This window comes from Dendrobates tinctorius, unplaced genomic scaffold (genome assembly GCF_039654945.1).
Source record: "Dendrobates tinctorius isolate UK_male_01 unplaced genomic scaffold, ASM3965494v1 ptg000009l, whole genome shotgun sequence".
NCBI classification, from domain to species: Eukaryota; Metazoa; Chordata; class Amphibia; order Anura; family Dendrobatidae; genus Dendrobates; species Dendrobates tinctorius.
In genome coordinates, this window is record NW_027361677.1 from 2283595 (window position 1) to 2300819 (window position 17225).

Here is a 17225-nt window from a genome sequence, read left to right on the forward strand (position 1 = left end):
CATGCAGGGATTACCTAAGAGGAGATCCCTGCATTTGTTGCGGCTGTAGAACCACCGTAAAACCTGCAAAAGCGGGGACTTAAACATAGTATTCGAGCACGTCGAAGACACTCGGTTAGCACGCGAGCTCATCACTAGTGCCAATGTTCGATAGACATAGGGTAAATCCTATTTATTAACTTTTTTGTGGGGTATGACTATCTGGATTAAAGCTATAAAACTTCAAAGTTTGAAAATTGCTATTTTTCTTTACATTTTTGTCACAATTTTTGATATTTTCATAAATTAACGCAAAATATAATTGACCCAAGTTTAAAATTATAATAAAGTATAAGATGTCCCTCCCAAATAAAAAAAAAAATCGAGAAAAACAACAAAACAAAACACCGGGATATGTTGAAATATTTCAGAGTTATTGCCACATAAAGTGACATGTCAGATTCGAAAAATTTGACTTGGTCACTAAAGATTTTCTACTTAAATCTCTAAAAGCAGAAAACCCGTTAAGTGAACAAAAAAAAAACATGAAACTATACACTACAAAATAATTTAGGAAAATTATATGTAGGCAATGCTATTTTGTAATACATTAATAAACACAGAAAAATTTTAAAAAAAATATGGTGGGAAATTTATCAAAACTGGTGTTTTGTACAACAGCCTTGAACTAAAGCGTAGTAAAGTGCAGCAAATTAATTTGAGGCCCGAGTCTCAAATTTGACAAATCTTTGGGCTGTCTATTCTGTACACCAATGAAATATATGCCAGCCACAAGCTGCGGTAGATTTCGGCAACAATGTTTGCCATTTTTCTGCCATACATTATAATAAATCTGTCGTACAGCGGTAGACCATGTCCCTTTTGCTAAACCCTGTCCACGATTCGAAAAAGTGCTCAAAAGGTCAAAAAGTTACAAAATTTGCTGCGAACACCACCTGCGAAAAAATTTGCAAATTTTTTAATGCCAGTTTTCTGGCATATAGTCAATAGTCAGTGGTTTCTAATTTTTGCTTTACTGCAGACATATGGACATAAATCTCAGATGGAAAATTACTTCTTGGCTTTCGGTTCTACGGGATTGTGCTGTGGCTTTAGGCCTGGGTCAGACTTTCCAATGTGATGCGAGAATCTCTCACGAGTCTCTCGCATCAATACCCGGCACTCGGACCGGAGTGTGCGGCTGCATGTATTTTTACGCAGCCGCACACTCCGGTCACGAGTGCCGGCCGCAGTACCGGGTGTGATGCGAGAAACTTGCGCAAGTTTCTCGCATCACACTCGCAGGTCTGACCCCGGCCATAGTCTGTGACTTGTTTTCCACTGCCTAGAACAGTGACCTAAACACAAGAGCTGCAATCATCCTCGACTATCAATGGTGACATCCGGACTTATTTATGCTTAGGAGTTACCGTATTTTGCAAAATTTGTACAAATGGCCATTCTTGGGATTTTTTTGGGTGTTCCTAGATGGCTCTTAAAGGAATATGAGAGCCATTCCTGCCTTTGATGATGAGATGCCTGCTGAAATGTGATCTCCAGAGAACAGAACGTGTGACTATATGGTGAAGCTCAGTGTTCAAGTGAAAAATCCAAAATTTCAGGATTTGCGTCAAATTATGAAAAAAATAGACAATCCAACATATTAAACATTCATATTTTTTGACGAATGTTGTAGAATAAAGGGCAAAATAAATAGAAAATGGATCTAGAATTTCTCCTGATTATTGGTTTGTATTTATACTAACCAGGAGAAAAGCAGGACTGACAAATTTCCAGCATAGCCTCCAGTAAAGACCAGGCTTAAAACCAAGCATCCTGTAAATGTCATCACTAAAACGGTCCACACCTAAACAGAAGAGACAGTCATATCATAAGGTTACATTGCATTATGAAAAAAAAGCAAAAAAATGAATGAACGCATTTGGTTATGGCTCTGTTCTCACTTGTAGGGTCTGTTGTGCTTTTGAGTGTTTTGACAGCAAGAATCTACGCGGTAACATTTCTTTTTGTGGAGAGTGACATGCCAATGTGAGGAGACTTACAGGCCATGCATGCAAATTGCCTCTTCATAGAGGAAGAGGACTAGAACTCTAGTGCCACCTACTGGATGAAGCAATCCTAGAAGTCAATATTGCAATATGACATAGGGTAAAAGCCAAACCAGACACGCGTTTTGGGGAGACTGGTTAGAAAAGAAAAAAAATTATGTGGAAATATACTATACCGTAAAACCACGACACTCCAATGGCCTCTATTAAAACTGCAAACAAAATGGATGTCCCTGCAGCAAATGTATCCAGAAGGGTGACGACATAGATTCCACCCTGTAATTAGAGAGAAAATAAGTATACTGCACTTACTGTATATTGGGTATATAAGGATATATAAGGATCACCTTAATTAAAATATTGTTTTTAATTACTTTAATGACAGAAAATAGGTTTCATGACTTACATTAGTTATGCACAGCAAAGCAAAAAGGAACGTAATAAAAGCAACTAGCAAAGTAAACAGTTTCCGGTGCCTCTTCAAAATCGTAATATCATCTGCTAAGCCAGTGATCACTGCCTCCATACCGCCCATCTGCACCGCAAAGAAAAGGATGATTAACTTAGCATATCAAAGTGTCAAGTGTTCCTTAGCATATGTTCATTTTGTCAACTTTCCAACAATAGTGTCAATTGCTTTCCTTCCTTCAAGAAGAAAGCTAGACAACCCCTTACCGTTTGTCTATTAGTACATGGTGAGCTTCCCTGATCAGGAACCCCTAGGGTACTTCAAGATTCTACAGGCCTCCACTGAAAACGGATGGTCATCAAAGGCATCGTGTTATCAGAAAACAATTGTCTGAAGGTTTTTCTTATGTACATTATTTTTTGGTCTTTTTTTTAGTCCACATAGAAAAAAATTTATAACGTATTAACGTTTCCCCACTAGGCAGTAGAGCGTTGTGTAATGCCATTGTCAGTTTTTCTGTTTAGACTTGGACACAAAGAGCAGAGTCATCTCATTTTTCAGAATACGGGCAACAGTAATGATCGCTCTAGCGTTCTACTGGAAACCTAGATAAATGTAGGATACTGTAAGCATCAGTTGCAATAAGAACTGAACGCGTCATCAATTTTCTATGTAAATTTATTTAAAAGGTGGTATTAACATGAAATTCTCACCAGATGCCAGTAACAACCCATCCAAACCACACAGGCAAAATAATCACATCATAAGTTTTCGTAAATGAAGATATGTGCAATAATGAGAAATGACAGGGAAAAAGTATTGAACACTCTTACTGAAATTTAAGTAATACTTCGTACAAAAGCCTTTGTTGGTGATAACAACTACAAGACGCCTCCTGTTTGGAAAAACTAGTCGCAGGCATTGCTCAGGTATGATTTTGGGCCTTTCTTCCACACAAACATTCTTCAAATCCTGAAGGTTTTGTGGGCTCCTTCTATGAACTCTGAGCTTTAGATCCTTCCATTAATTTTTTATTGGATTCAGATCTGGTGATTGGCTGGGCCAGTCTAGTAGCTTTATTTTCTTTCTTTCTCTGAAACTAATTGAGCGTTTTCTTGGCTGTGGGTTTGGGATCATTGTCTTCCTGAAATGTCCACCCTCATTTCAGCTTCATCATCCTGGTAGATGCCAGATTGTTTTTTTTAAGAATGTCGGAGTACATTTTGTCCATGCATCCTTCATTCAAAGATATAAAGCTTGCCAGTATGGTATGCTGAAAAACAGCCCAATACTATGATGTTCCCAAACTTCACTGTTGGTATGGTGTTTTTGGGATGATATGCATTGCCTTTTGGCCTCCAAACTTGGTGTGTAATATGGTATCCAAAGACTTCAAATTTTGGAGTCTTGACTTTGGTGTCTTCTCCCAGTATTTCACAGGCTTGTCAAAATGTTGTTAAAGGGAATCTGTCACCCCTTTTTTGAGATATCATATAATGATATAATTCAATTGTGTGTCACATGAGGATTCCCTTAGTACTTTTGCTTCCCCCTGACCCCGCACCTTTCATGCATAAATACCTTTTTTATATCGGTTCAGATGTATGTAAACTGCCGCTGTCCGGTCCGCTGGGCGGGGCTTATTCAACTGCTCCCCCCCTCCCTGTCTTGCTCTATGCATTTCTTCTTGTGTAGAGCAAGACAGGGAGGGGGGAGCAGTTGAATAAGCCCCGCCCAGCGGACCGGACAGCGGCAGTTTACATACATCTGAACCGATATGAAAAAGGTATTTATGCATGAAAGGTGCAGGGTCAGGGGGAAGCAAAAGTACTAAGAGAATCCTTATGTGACACGCAATTGAATGATATCATTATATGATATCTCAAAAAAGGGGTGACAGATTCCCTTTAAGCAAACTTTAAACGCTCTTTGGAGTCTTGTGTGATAAGCATGCATACAGGCCATGGAAGTTAAGTACATTACCTACAATGTTCTTTGAAATAATTATACCTGTTGATTCCAGGTCTTTCTGTAGCTTTCCACAGGTGGTCATTGGCTTTTGGACAACTCTTTCAATCATTTTTTTCACTCCTCTGTGTGAAATCTGACAGGGAGCACCTGGTCATGGCCACTTTATAGTGAAACGATTTTCTTTACACTTCCAGATTATGGCCCCAACAGTGCTCACTGGAACCTTCAGTAGGTTAGAAATTCTTGTGTAATCACTGCTATAAGTATGTTTTTCAACAATAAGGTTGCAAAGGTCTTCAGAAAGTTCACTGGTTTTATCCATCATGAGATGCTTCTTGTGTGGCACCTTTTTAGACGGCCATCGGTTGAATCAGCTGATATTTTTCACTAAGTGATAGGACTGCTTTCTAATTACTAATAGATTTTATCAAGTGTCATGACTTTCCATGGATTTTTTGCACCTCTCTTTCTTCATGTGTTAAATACTTTATCCCTATTTAATTTCTTATTATTTCACAACTTAATTTATGGACATCTATGGCTTGATTTCTTTGTCTGGGTAGATTGGATGGGTTGTTACTGACAACTGGTGATAATTTCATGTCAATGGCACCTTTAGAAATATATTTACTTAGAAAATAGGTGATGTGTCCAATACTTATTTTACCCGCTGTAGACAGGCATGGCTCAGTATTCATCGCATCTATCACTACCTGTTGCCTGGGGAATGAGACTGTACACCATCATTTTCAAAACTCAGTAATAGCCTATGATATTTCTTTGGTAATTGAGCCTCATTTGAGTGTCCCTGAAGCACAAACAGGCAATAGAAGAAAGATAATCTCTCCAATATGGCAAGAGCAAGAAAGTTAAACTAAAATTCTAAATTAAAAATTTCAGGCCACACAATTCCTGAAAGTAATTGTAAGAACTTTTGGCCTTAAAAACAGGAATTTTTTATAATTCTCCCATTTTTGAGTTTGTCAATTTTCACAACTGTTTTGGAAATATTTGATTTGCAGCACATTTCAATACTGAAAAGCCTCCAATTGCCACAAGATGCAACATTCTGAGGTCTCCTAAGACATTATCCAACCTCTATGACACATATACAGCTGAAGTAATATCAAAGTGACCTCACTATAGAAACTAACAGTAACCTTAATAGGAACAAACAACCCAATTAATTAGTACAGCCCACAAACAGACATTTCATGTTTTTTTAATTAAAAAATGTTCCAAAAATGAAATTATCCCTCTTAGTCATTTGTGATCATGCAGATGAATCTGTGCATGACACTGACTCAAACTGATGGTGTCACTGTCAGAGGTAACATCCTGCTCCTATTGAGAATACATACACTATGTTTTGTAGAGTCAAGAAGAGTCCAATGAGCATTCAACCAACAGGTCCTTAAGGATTTGTGCAATTATAAAATGAACATTAAAATGATAACCGATAAAAATTAACTTCTCAGATATACTCACAGCACTGTCAATGCCAAGTGTAAGCAGCATAATGAAAAATACTATAGCCCAAACTGTTGATCCTCGGAGCGTAGATATAGCTTCTGGATATATAATAAATACAAGTCCTGGTCCTGAAAAAAAAGTAATAATTTCAAAGGCTTACAAATGTGGGAACAATTTAGTATATGGGGGAGTGGAGGTACAACCACACCAACCATTCAGATTCAGTGGGTCTTTGGTCAGATAGTGAATTAACTAGGACATGTTACTTGAAAATTTACACCCTCCCTTTTTGTGTCCTGAATGTAAATGTAGTCTACTTAACTAAGGGGTGTTAGCTGTAGAACTCCTTATTGAAATGGACAGCAGAAAAATAGAAAATCAACATGACCAAACGTGAAGACAGCATTACGGATGTTAAAACAGACCAAATTGCCAACTCTGTACAGATACATATCAGAACTTCCTCTCTGGGCAGACTAAGAACAAATTGATCTTTTAGATCCTCCAGCTAAGTATTTCATCTGTATAGCTTCCCATGGATGGGTCTCTCAGTCAGGGATCCTGTCCTGTTCTGCCCTTATTCACAATGACATAATCTGACATGGTAAGGTTTTAATACTGGAGACAGAAAAGGACTGTCCCGATGGGTACACCTTGTCTTGGTTGGATGGCTTTTACCCTTTTTGATCAAAGCCAAGAACTCGATATTATTTACATGCACTATTACCATTTCCTGACTTACCGTACTTGCTGTCGGGTATATACTCATTTTTTGAGTTTTTTTTCTTGGGTTTTGTCTATGAATTCGCCACAGTGTGAATGTGTTCTTACACTTCTTACCAGCTTATAGTCCAGCTCAGTATTTCTATTTTTCTTTTACATTTTTGAAGATATTCTTTTTGGAAATAAACTGATAAGTTTAGCGACTACCTTGCTGACAAACGCAACTGATTTTTTTTCCCTTATTTCTAAAAAACAAAACTGATATGTGTAAAAAATAAAAACAAAAAAAAAATGATAAGTATAAACCTATTTGACTGAGAAATAAAAATAATTTCATGAGAATGTGTAAAACTCTAAGGACTACTTGAACCAGTGTGGGACTGGAGTGCCAAGGGCCAACCAGTAACCAACTTCCCACTTTTCAGCAACATGTAAATGTGACATTATACTCAATTACAAATTTATATAACATGCAGTGTCAGGTTGGGGCAGTTATACTGGTTAAGATGGTACCTTGGTTGATGAAATCTGTCTTGTGGTTGTTGTTTAATCTTTATTTTCAGTTTTTAGTTAATGATATGCTCGTGTCCTAAGGCGGGGATCTGCATGTGGAGCTCTGATCATAATGCAGACTGCTGACAGGTCACTGATCGTTAAGTGACTTGCCCCCCTAGTTTGCATAATGAATATCTGTACATACGGTACTTAAAACCTTCTGCAGGCAGGCACCCGCCGTGGCACCTGCGCTGCAGCATAATCGCATGTTTCATGTCCCAATAATACATGTTCTTGATGTTATTCAGCTAGAAAAATAAAAAATTTTAACAGTATATATGAATCACTATGTACAGGCAAAGGCGGCATCTTATTCGCTTAAAGGGAACCTGTCAGCTGGAATGTGCTCAGTAACCTACACACAGTGTCGGGTCGGCGCCGTTATGCCGAATACAATGATACCTTGGTTAATGAAATCCTTCTTGTGGTTGTTGCTTAAACTTCATGTTCAGTTTTTAGTTAATGATATGCTCGTGCCGTGCCCCAGGGCGGGCCTGGAGTTGGGGGGTTTCATGTGGTTCTCTGCTTAGGTATTCATAATACAGACTGCTGACAGGTCACTGATTCCCAAGTGACTTGCCCCCTAGTTTGCATAATGAATATCTGTACATACTTAAAACCTTCTGCAGGCAGGCGCCAGCCGTGGCACCTGCTCTGCAGCATAATCTCAGGTTTCATGTCCCAATAATACATGTTCTTGATGTTATTCAGCTAGGAGAAAAAAAAATCAATTTGAAAATGGCACCCGCTGCGCCTGCGCAGTAGCTACTGCACGAGTGGCGCCATCTTGGAGGAGTATTTTTATTTTTCTGCTCCAGTAAGATGGCGCCGCCTGCGCAGTAGCAGCTATCATATCACAGCTATATACACACCGATAGCTGCTACTGTAGGCGACTCTGGTCAGTGGAATTGAGGTGACTCTTTCGGCAGTGTGATGTATGTGACTCTTTGGGCAGTGTGATATATATTATGGTGTATGTGGCTCTTTGTTCAGTATGATGTAGTTGACTCTTTGGTCAGTATGGTGAACGTGGCTCCCACATCGTACTGAACAAAGAGTCACCTACATCATACTGAACAAAGAGTCACCTACATCATTCTGACCAAAGAGTAATTTACATTATATTGATCAAAAAGTCACCTATATAAAAATTGACCAAAGAGTCACCAGGATCATACTGACCAAAGTCATTTATATCATACTGAACAAAGAGCCACAAACACCATACTGACCAAAGAATCACCTACATCATACTGACCAAAGAGTCACCTACATTATACTGACCAAAGAGTCACCTACATTATACTGACCAAAGAGTCCACCTACATCATAATGACCAAAAAGTCACCTACATCATACTGACCAAAGAGTCACCTATATCACTCTGACCAAAGAGTAATTTACATCATATTGATGAAAAAGATACCTATATAAATACCGACCAAAGAGTCACCAGGATCATACTGACCAAAGTCATTTATATCATACTGAGCAAAGAGCCACAAACACCATACCGATCAAAGAATCACCTACATCATACTGAACAAAGAGTGTACCTACATCATACTGACCAAAGAGTCACCTACATCATACTGAACAAAGAGTCACCTACATCATACTGACCAAAAAGTCACCTACATCATACAGACCAAAGAGTCCACCTACATCATACAGACCAAAGAGTCACCTACATTATACTGACCAAAGAGTCACCTACATTATACTGACCAAAGAGTCACCTACATTATACTGACCAAAGAGTCCACCTACATCATAATGACCAAAGAGTCCACCTACATCATAATGACCAAAGAGTCACCTACATTATACTGACCAAAGAGTCCACCTACATCATCCTGACCAAAGAGTCCACCTACATCATCCTGACCAAAGAGTCACCTACATCATCCTGACCAAAGAGTCACCTACATTATACTGACCAACGAGTATACCTACATTACACATAAATGAGTCAATTTCATCATTCTGGCCATAAATTTTACATATAGTAAGTGATATAAGTAGTGGATCAAAAATCAGGCCCTTTTGAGAAACTGATAATCACGTGTGACATGTATATATTTATTAAAAAATACATATTATACTAATGTGCTTTTAGAAGATCGTTGTAATGGATATAATAGTAAGCAGCACACCAAACAAGACAGGGAGGATGGAATATAACATTTTCTACACTGCATATATTATAAATCAATTTTAAGATTTGTGTATCTAACACAAAATGTATATATTTTGGCTTATAAAAAATAAATCCTTTTGAATATAGACATATAATGCTTTAACCCTTTAAGTTATCTGCTTTCAAGCCACACGAGGGCAGTCAAGCACAGGATTCTGCACCGCTTAAATTCTCATCCTGCTTTCTATTATAAGCAGAGATTAGCAAACAGCCGATCATAACTGCAAATTACGGGTTCCCAGAGCAAAACTTTAGGTAGACCACCCTGCATGTGGTTGCTATTGACTTTGGCTTATATATTAGTTATACTATTACAGCGTTATATTACAGTCTCAAGTGTCCCAGTAAGCATTACCAAATGGAGTGGTCAGCCTTGTTTATTATAACTTTTGCTCACTTCTTACCCCTCGTACTGAACTCCAAACAGTGGTAGTATACGTAATATTGAGTTACGGTAAAGACCTCCAGCTTTCCTGTATACTGGTAAAATCGTTTATTATGTGCTATATTCTAGACTATACATTTGTACATCGTACAAATAATCCCCTTAAAGATTGGACACTGGTGCAGATTTACTATTCAAAATACTAGAGAATTTAATCAGCGATTTGGACACTATTTTCACCCCGTTCATGAAGGAGACATGGCTTACCGGAAGGGAGCAGGATTAAGTAAAATGTTAAAAATGGTAATTTTGGCACAAAAAATAGCCTAAAGTAAGCCGATTAAGAGATAGTATTAAAGTTATACAAAGACGTCTAGAGATGCAGCCAAGTGATCATGCACAATAAGTCATGGTGATAAATTTGGCATCTAGTTTAATTTTAAGTAGTGTTCGAAGGGGCACCATGGAAGCAATCCTTGATAAAAATGGGGGCTGGTGAAACAGTCTGTGAGGGGTAGTATATGTAAGAATTATTAACGGTGAGCCAGATGCATTAAAAGCAGTCGGAGAGGAGGAACCACAAGTAGCAGTCGTGAGAGGAGGAACCATGATGAGAAGTCTATGAGAAAAGAGGAGCAGTCAGTAAAACAGGAGGAGAGCAATCTGAGAGAATGATGAGATGCAATCTTTGAGAGAGTAAGAACACAGAGGAGCAGTCTGTGGAGGAACCATGAGGAGCAGTCAGAGAGGGAAGCAACTAAGAAGTAATGAGCAAAGCCAGAGGAGAGCAGTCTGAGAGGAAGAACCATGAGGATCAGTCAGAGAGGGAAGGAACTAAGAAGCCATCAGCAAAGCGAGAGGAGAGCAGTCTGTGGGAGAGGACGAACCATGAGGATCAGTCTGTGAGCGAGAAGGAACCATGAGGGGCAGTCTGTGAGAGGAGGAACCATGCGGAAGTCTGTAAGAGAGGAGGAACCATAGAATGCAGTCATAGAGGAATATCCAAAAGGGGCAGTCTATGACAGATGAGGAACTTTAGTAGTAGTCTGTTGCAGTGAAGGAACCACGAGGAGCAGTCTGTTACACATGAGGAACCATGAGGAGCAGTCTGTTACAGATGAGGAATTGTGAGGAGCAGTCTGTGTAAGAGAGATTAAGTATCATGGGAGCAATCTATAACAAAAAGAGGGATGGCATGAAAAGCAGTCTGTAACAGAAGGGCATGCAAAGCAATATTTGAGTGAGGGGGTAACCATAGGAAGCAGATTTTTTTTACATAGATAGGGAACTATGGAAGCAATTTGTTGAAGGCAGAGAATGGGGAAGAGTCTGTAACAGAGGCATAGAGAGCAGTGTCAGTAACAGAGGGGATAAATCATTTAAAGGGAATCTGTTAGGTCCCCTATGCTCTCCAGCCCAGCAGCATTCACATACAAATTACAAAATTCCCTGTCTAGCCAGCCCTTTATAATGTTATTCATTTACATCCGTGTTTAAAAAAAGTATTTAAATCCTCTGTTTTTCTTATGCTAACTAGACCTTTGACTAGTTGACGAGGAGTTAGTTTCCCCAAACTAGTCGGCCGTTTGTAGTGTGACAAAGTCAATGGCAAAGCACTAGAGGAGGAGATATGTATAGCTGAGGTTCTTAGCTTCAGTGATTTGAATCTAGAAAAATGCTCCAGCACACTAAGTGCTGAGAGCGGTTAATCGGCCATGTTTAGGGCTAGGTTTAGTGAACAGCTAAAGAGTGGGTTGTTGGCTTTTCACCAAATCTCCACCCCAGGTTGGAGTCCAGAGGATAATTACACAGCCTTCTGGTTAATTTAGTGTTTGATAAGGATAAAGAAAGTTGAACCTTTTTTAGGTTTGCTTCCTGAGCAGGTGGATCCCCGCAGCAACATGGACTGTGCCATTTGTTTTTGTTTTGTTGTCTCGTTAGGCCAGAAAGGCAGTGTTTATGTTGCTAATCCTGCCCTGGTTTATGCTGTACCTCAATAAACCAGGGGAAAATTAAAAGAGACAGTGTTCCTGTGTCTACCTCTATGAGCAGCTGAGTGAGCCGATCTACTACAGTATGTTATCACGCCCCTTTGGGTATGATGACATGATTTGCAAGGGCTGGCATAGTCGCCAGCGTCATCGCCAGCTCCCTGCAGATCTCGCGCACGCGTGCAGCTCTATTCAGCAGCATCATCTAGCCGCTGAAACCGGGTATATGCTTTCCGGATTCAGAAGCGCACTACCCATGACCGAACATGCACAAGATGCACGTGAACCATCTTCTGCACATTCGGTCATGCGCATTGCAACTCTGAAGTCGGGAAGCGTACACCCAGCTTCAGAGGCTCATTGACTCTGCTGAATAGAGCTGTGCGCATGCGCAAGATTTGTAGGGAGCTGGCAATGACGCTGGCGATTATGCCAGCTCTTGCAAATCATGTTATCATACCCACAGGGGCATAGTAACATGCAAAGAGGGCCAACTAGTCTGGGAAAACTAACGCCCCACTGACTAGTCAAAGGCTAGAACATGGATTTAAGTGAACATTAGAATTCTGTGTGCCTACGACCAGGAATAGCAGCATTTTGGACGCAGCGTGTTTGCACTGGGTCCAAAATGCTGTGTTCTACATTACAAGCACAGTGGATGGGATTTAGCGAAATCCCATGTCCACCGTGCTTCCATTTAATGCTGCGTAAACTCGCTTGCAGTGTGGGTTTATGAGTCGCAGTATGTCAATTTCTATAGCAGAGATTCCAGTCTCCACTGCAAATTTTCGACAATAGAATGTCATTGGATGGGGTAAATCCACATAATTACCTAAACGCATGCATTTTAATAGAACGTAGAGTTTTGGAAGCAGCAAAAATATTCTGGGTTCAAAATTCTACTATTCCTCATCGTGGGCTCGTAACCCCAAAGGGCTGGTTAGGCAGGGAATTTAGTAATGCATATGTGAATGCGGCTGGATTGCAGGGCATGGTGGACCTGACCGGGTTCCCTTTAGGGAGTTGGGGGGCATTGATGTAGGGCTGGCATAAGCACCTAGTAAACCTGGACAAGTAGACCTCTTAATGAATCAGGATAGTCCGATTCCAAAACAACCCTTCATCAACATCGGCATGAATAATCGCTAGTCTTGATCAATTGGAGCAAAGTGTGTCTTCAAAGTTTTATTTAGTGTGACATTATAGCAAAGAAAAAAAAACTATTTCTTACCTTCTGTAGCGACATCTTCAATTTTCACGTTGTTTTTTTGCGCCATGTAACCCAGTATGGAGAAAATAGCAAAGCCAGAAATGAAGCTCGTCACACAGTTCACGGTGCTTGTGAGTAGAGCGTCCCTATAATAAGAATCATAACACAGAGGTAAATTTGTTCTTTCAGATGTTTAGGCAAATAGTAATGGCTAATGTATTAATATATAGTACAAGTAGAAGTAGAGACACTGAAACTGATCCACGGAAACCTGGATCCACTTTGTGCCAAATGCATCAATTATGAGGATTTGTAAGACACTATTTCTTTCTCTTGTAGTATTTGTTGACTTTTTTTCCTCCAAATTCTTTAAAATTACACATTTGGTTCATGAAGAATTTTGCACAAAATAAAAAAAAGCTCATTATTTTTGTCTTTGACCTTTTACGCCCTTACAGCTCAAAAATTAGCACTTTTTGCTAAATGCCGCAAAATTTTCATCAAAGTTTCATGCGGACATAAAAAGTACACTTGTGACTTTTTTAAAAAGTTGCAATCACCTGAAAACATCTGGAAAACAAAAACCCTGCCCACAATGGCTAAAATAAAAAAAAAGTAAATGAAAAAAATGTGAAAAAGCCAACACGTGTGAAATAGATTTTAAGAACTAAAGGGCAAATGAGAAACAAGCACAAAAAAAACCACAAAACAGATGCAAATACAATAGTGAATTTTGGTGTGTCTACTTTTCATACAGGGAAGCTCCAGTCATCTTTAATAAAACTGCCTTTCGCTATTATGCAATCACTGTATGGGAGTATTATTTAGGTAGTATTATTGGGCACTGCACAGCAGTAGATCAACGGATCGATTAGCGGGACTCCACTCCAGTGTCCAGGTCAGTTATACTTGGCGGCTAGATGGGAGGCCCACAAATGTCTTACCTTGCGAAGTCCCCGGCTCGGCATTTTATTCGTCAGGGCTGGTGCAACATCATCTGTAAGGACGTGGCGCACAGATGACATTGCATCAACCCTGGCTGATCAAAAACCGTGCTGGGGATGCCGCTTAGCAAGAGATTTAAGGGCCCCCATCAAGCTGCCAACTTACAAAGTCCTAGATGCTGGAGCAGAGTCCTGCAAATCGATCCACTCATCTCTAATAGACATTGCCAAATAATACTACCATACAGTGCCCATTATTACCACCTTCATTATGCTCCCATACAGGGATTGCATAATATAGTGAATGGCAAATTTTTCACTTGCGTCTAATTCTTCTTTTGTAATTTGCACCCTTTATATGTAATATTTGGATATTGTGTAGTTGTATTACGGTCACCATAATATTTTACACTGTATTGCAGTATTATTATTTTGCATTCTAATGCGGGTTTAAGCAATTTGTGGCTGCATTTTTACAAGTGCTGTTATAATATCATTAGAGCTATGTACAGCGCCAACAAGCATTTTTATCACTGTAAGGCTATTCAGATCTTTTGTGTCCTAGTAACACCCCTGACAAATACCCAGAAGTTCTAAGTGTTTGCAGAGACAGTAGATTAACCTTCTATGTTATGTACTGTACTTTGGTAATACAGCAAAATAATGGGTGCACATAATGACAAAGAGTCATCAGTTTATGAAACTGGGGGAAAGTAGACCATAAAAATAGACCACTATGAATGTTGATGGACTTATAGTACCGGAGGCAGTGCAATAAGAAAAATTCTTTAATGTACTAATGATGCTGTATGTGGCTACAATACTGCAAATGATCAACAGTCAAACAGGTTTATGGAACTCGTAAAGAAAAAACTGAAAAGCTTAAAGCTTATGATCAGGCTTCAGGCAATAAAATATGGTCTTCAAACCAGAAATGATGCATAAAACCTAATCAGGTTCTGGAAACACAAATATTTTATTTCCAATATATCCCTCAAGCAACAAGACTAACATTTTTGTACCTGAGCATCACCAGATGGAGTTGACTCAAAGCCGATTGACTATGTTTTCTATGACAAGCAATGGAAAAGCTTCATTTTAATAAAATACATATCCTGAAGGAGAAAGAGAAGCAGATCCCGAAGTTCTAATGTGCACGCTCCAAATGGAATGCAGACCTTGTGATACTTCATGAGGTTATCAAAGGAAACATCCAAAAACAGTTTCAGATGCTCATCCTAACTGATAAAAATTAGACATCATTTTTGAGGAAAAAAGGACATATGCACTTTTTTCATTGGAAAAAAAAATGTAAAAGAGTGCATCAGTGCAAAGAGAAGAACTTGCCCCACGTGATTTAGTCATATCTGTTTTGCTTTCTACGACATGATGACTTGTGAGCCTCCTAGATCAGAGTTCACATGTTCGTTGCGAAGCGTACTTTCTTTCCCCTTCAGATTTTTCAGTTCACTAGGTTTTAGCTCCTAGAAAGTTTGTGGCACAAGTCTAGGATATGTTTGCACATCCTGTGTCTTCGGGGGCAACATGAAAATTGCGATGCTGTTCAGTTTGCCATCATCAACCTGAAATGCTCATCTGCATGATGGTGGTCTCATGTATGCTCCATGTTAGACTGGGTTCACACAACAGTTTTCACTCCATCCGATAAAATCTGTCCGATTACGCTAATCAAACTCTGATCAGAGTGGGATCCTATTTTCTTGGAAGTAGAGAGAAAAAAAAAATCTCCACCCTCTCTATGCAGTCAGAACATGAAAAATGGAACCACACTCGGATGATCTTTTTTTTTTCCCGGACTCAGATTTGAATGACCAAGTGCCATCTGATTCTCCGAGGTAAATCATGTATGCAGCGACTTTTCTCCTTGGACCACTAGAACCAAGGGAAAAAGTTGTACATGTGTTGCCTCATTCCATAACATTGGTCCAAGTGCTACGCGATATTTTGCCGGATAGCTCTCGGACCACAAATACGGTCAAAAATACATCACCCTTAGAGAGAGGAGTAGTGGCACACAACTCAAGAGCTGGCTTGGGTAAGTACTAATGGTTCACTTTGGTACCACTACAGGATTTCAGGAAAATGAAGTCTTCTTTTAGGTACAGAAAATTCCCCTAGAGGTGTTCATTTACACCTTCCATAAATTATTCCCTTTACTATTAACACAATGATCGATAGGATAACATTTCACCTAAAACTAAAGTGTAATGTGCAAATCTCTCCCGAAACTTACAGAAATTGAGCAACAGATCTACAAAAGTCTTGCTTCAGCAAGCATTTCAGAGCCACTCGGGAACGACGAATCAGGAATTTTACAATAAAACCTATGTTCCGAGCATGACAAAGTCATTAACATCTAATTCTTCTGCCCTCTTCTAAGACTTAGCCAAGCTTTTGACTTAGAGCTTGAGAAGGGATATACAGTGTGTTCTTAAATTATGAAGACATTGTCCAGGGATAGCTCGAAACCTTTGAGCTTCCAGACTAATTAGACACTGCGCTTTGAACAACCGATTTAATGGTTTTCAACGTGTATTAAAAATGTTGAGTCCATTTTTCTAATTCCTAGATGGAATTTGAAGTATCCAAAACAGACCAAAGACTAAAAGGCAACAGGATACCCCCAGGAGGCTCAAATGCAAGGAGAGAATCCATGGAAACAAGTACTAGATGAGAAATTAAGTGGACACACTTTTGCATATTAGAATTTTACAGTCCGATTGAACTTCAACTTCAAGTACATTCGATCTACAGAAGATTTCTGTGTATGAAACCAGATCTCCTAGCCACCAGAAGTTGCCCGTTTGTGTGATTTTCCAGATCTTTGTTGTTTTCACACATATAAATACGGAGACAAATCTCAAAAGTTAATACTTGAATTTATATGAACATTAATGGTCCTCACTGCTTATTAATCCCTAGTATTTTCTACTTGTTCCTAGCAAGTCAATCTTGTGGAAATTCTGCCAACAATAAGGATTAATCTCTGGCTGATCAGTTATATCTTTGACTGGCTGAAGCCTTCTCCAAAGACAAGGTTGTCGAGGATGGGTCTGATCTATCGGTGTCCTACTGCAGATAGAGAAGGGGCTGGAAGATTCTGCTGCAGCCAGTTGTCTACAGCCAGACACAGGACCGTGAGGAGTAGAAAGTGGACATGGTCGAGTTCCTGAGACACACAGAATTTTCTTTGAGGTTTTTAATTTCTTTAGCTTTATGTATTTCTCAGATTTTATTCTAATGTAACAAATAAGAGGATCAAAAATAGGAAGAGATTAAGAGGAAAGGTGATGG

At 39.3% G+C, this 17225-nt stretch overlaps 1 protein-coding gene across 1 annotated transcript in view; it reads right to left on the reverse strand.

The window, feature by feature from the left end:
• Window positions 1–17225, reverse strand: part of SLC6A2 (solute carrier family 6 member 2) — a 170752-nt gene that overhangs the window by 21122 nt on the left and 132405 nt on the right. The window contains exons 8-12 of the mRNA XM_073581679.1: window positions 12988–13112; window positions 5917–6029; window positions 2455–2583; window positions 2225–2324; window positions 1746–1846 (exon numbers count right to left, since the gene is read on the reverse strand). Coding sequence (XP_073437780.1) covers window positions 1746–1846; window positions 2225–2324; window positions 2455–2583; window positions 5917–6029; window positions 12988–13112 — 568 coding nt within the window. The remainder of the gene's footprint in view (window positions 1–1745; window positions 1847–2224; window positions 2325–2454; window positions 2584–5916; window positions 6030–12987; window positions 13113–17225) is intronic.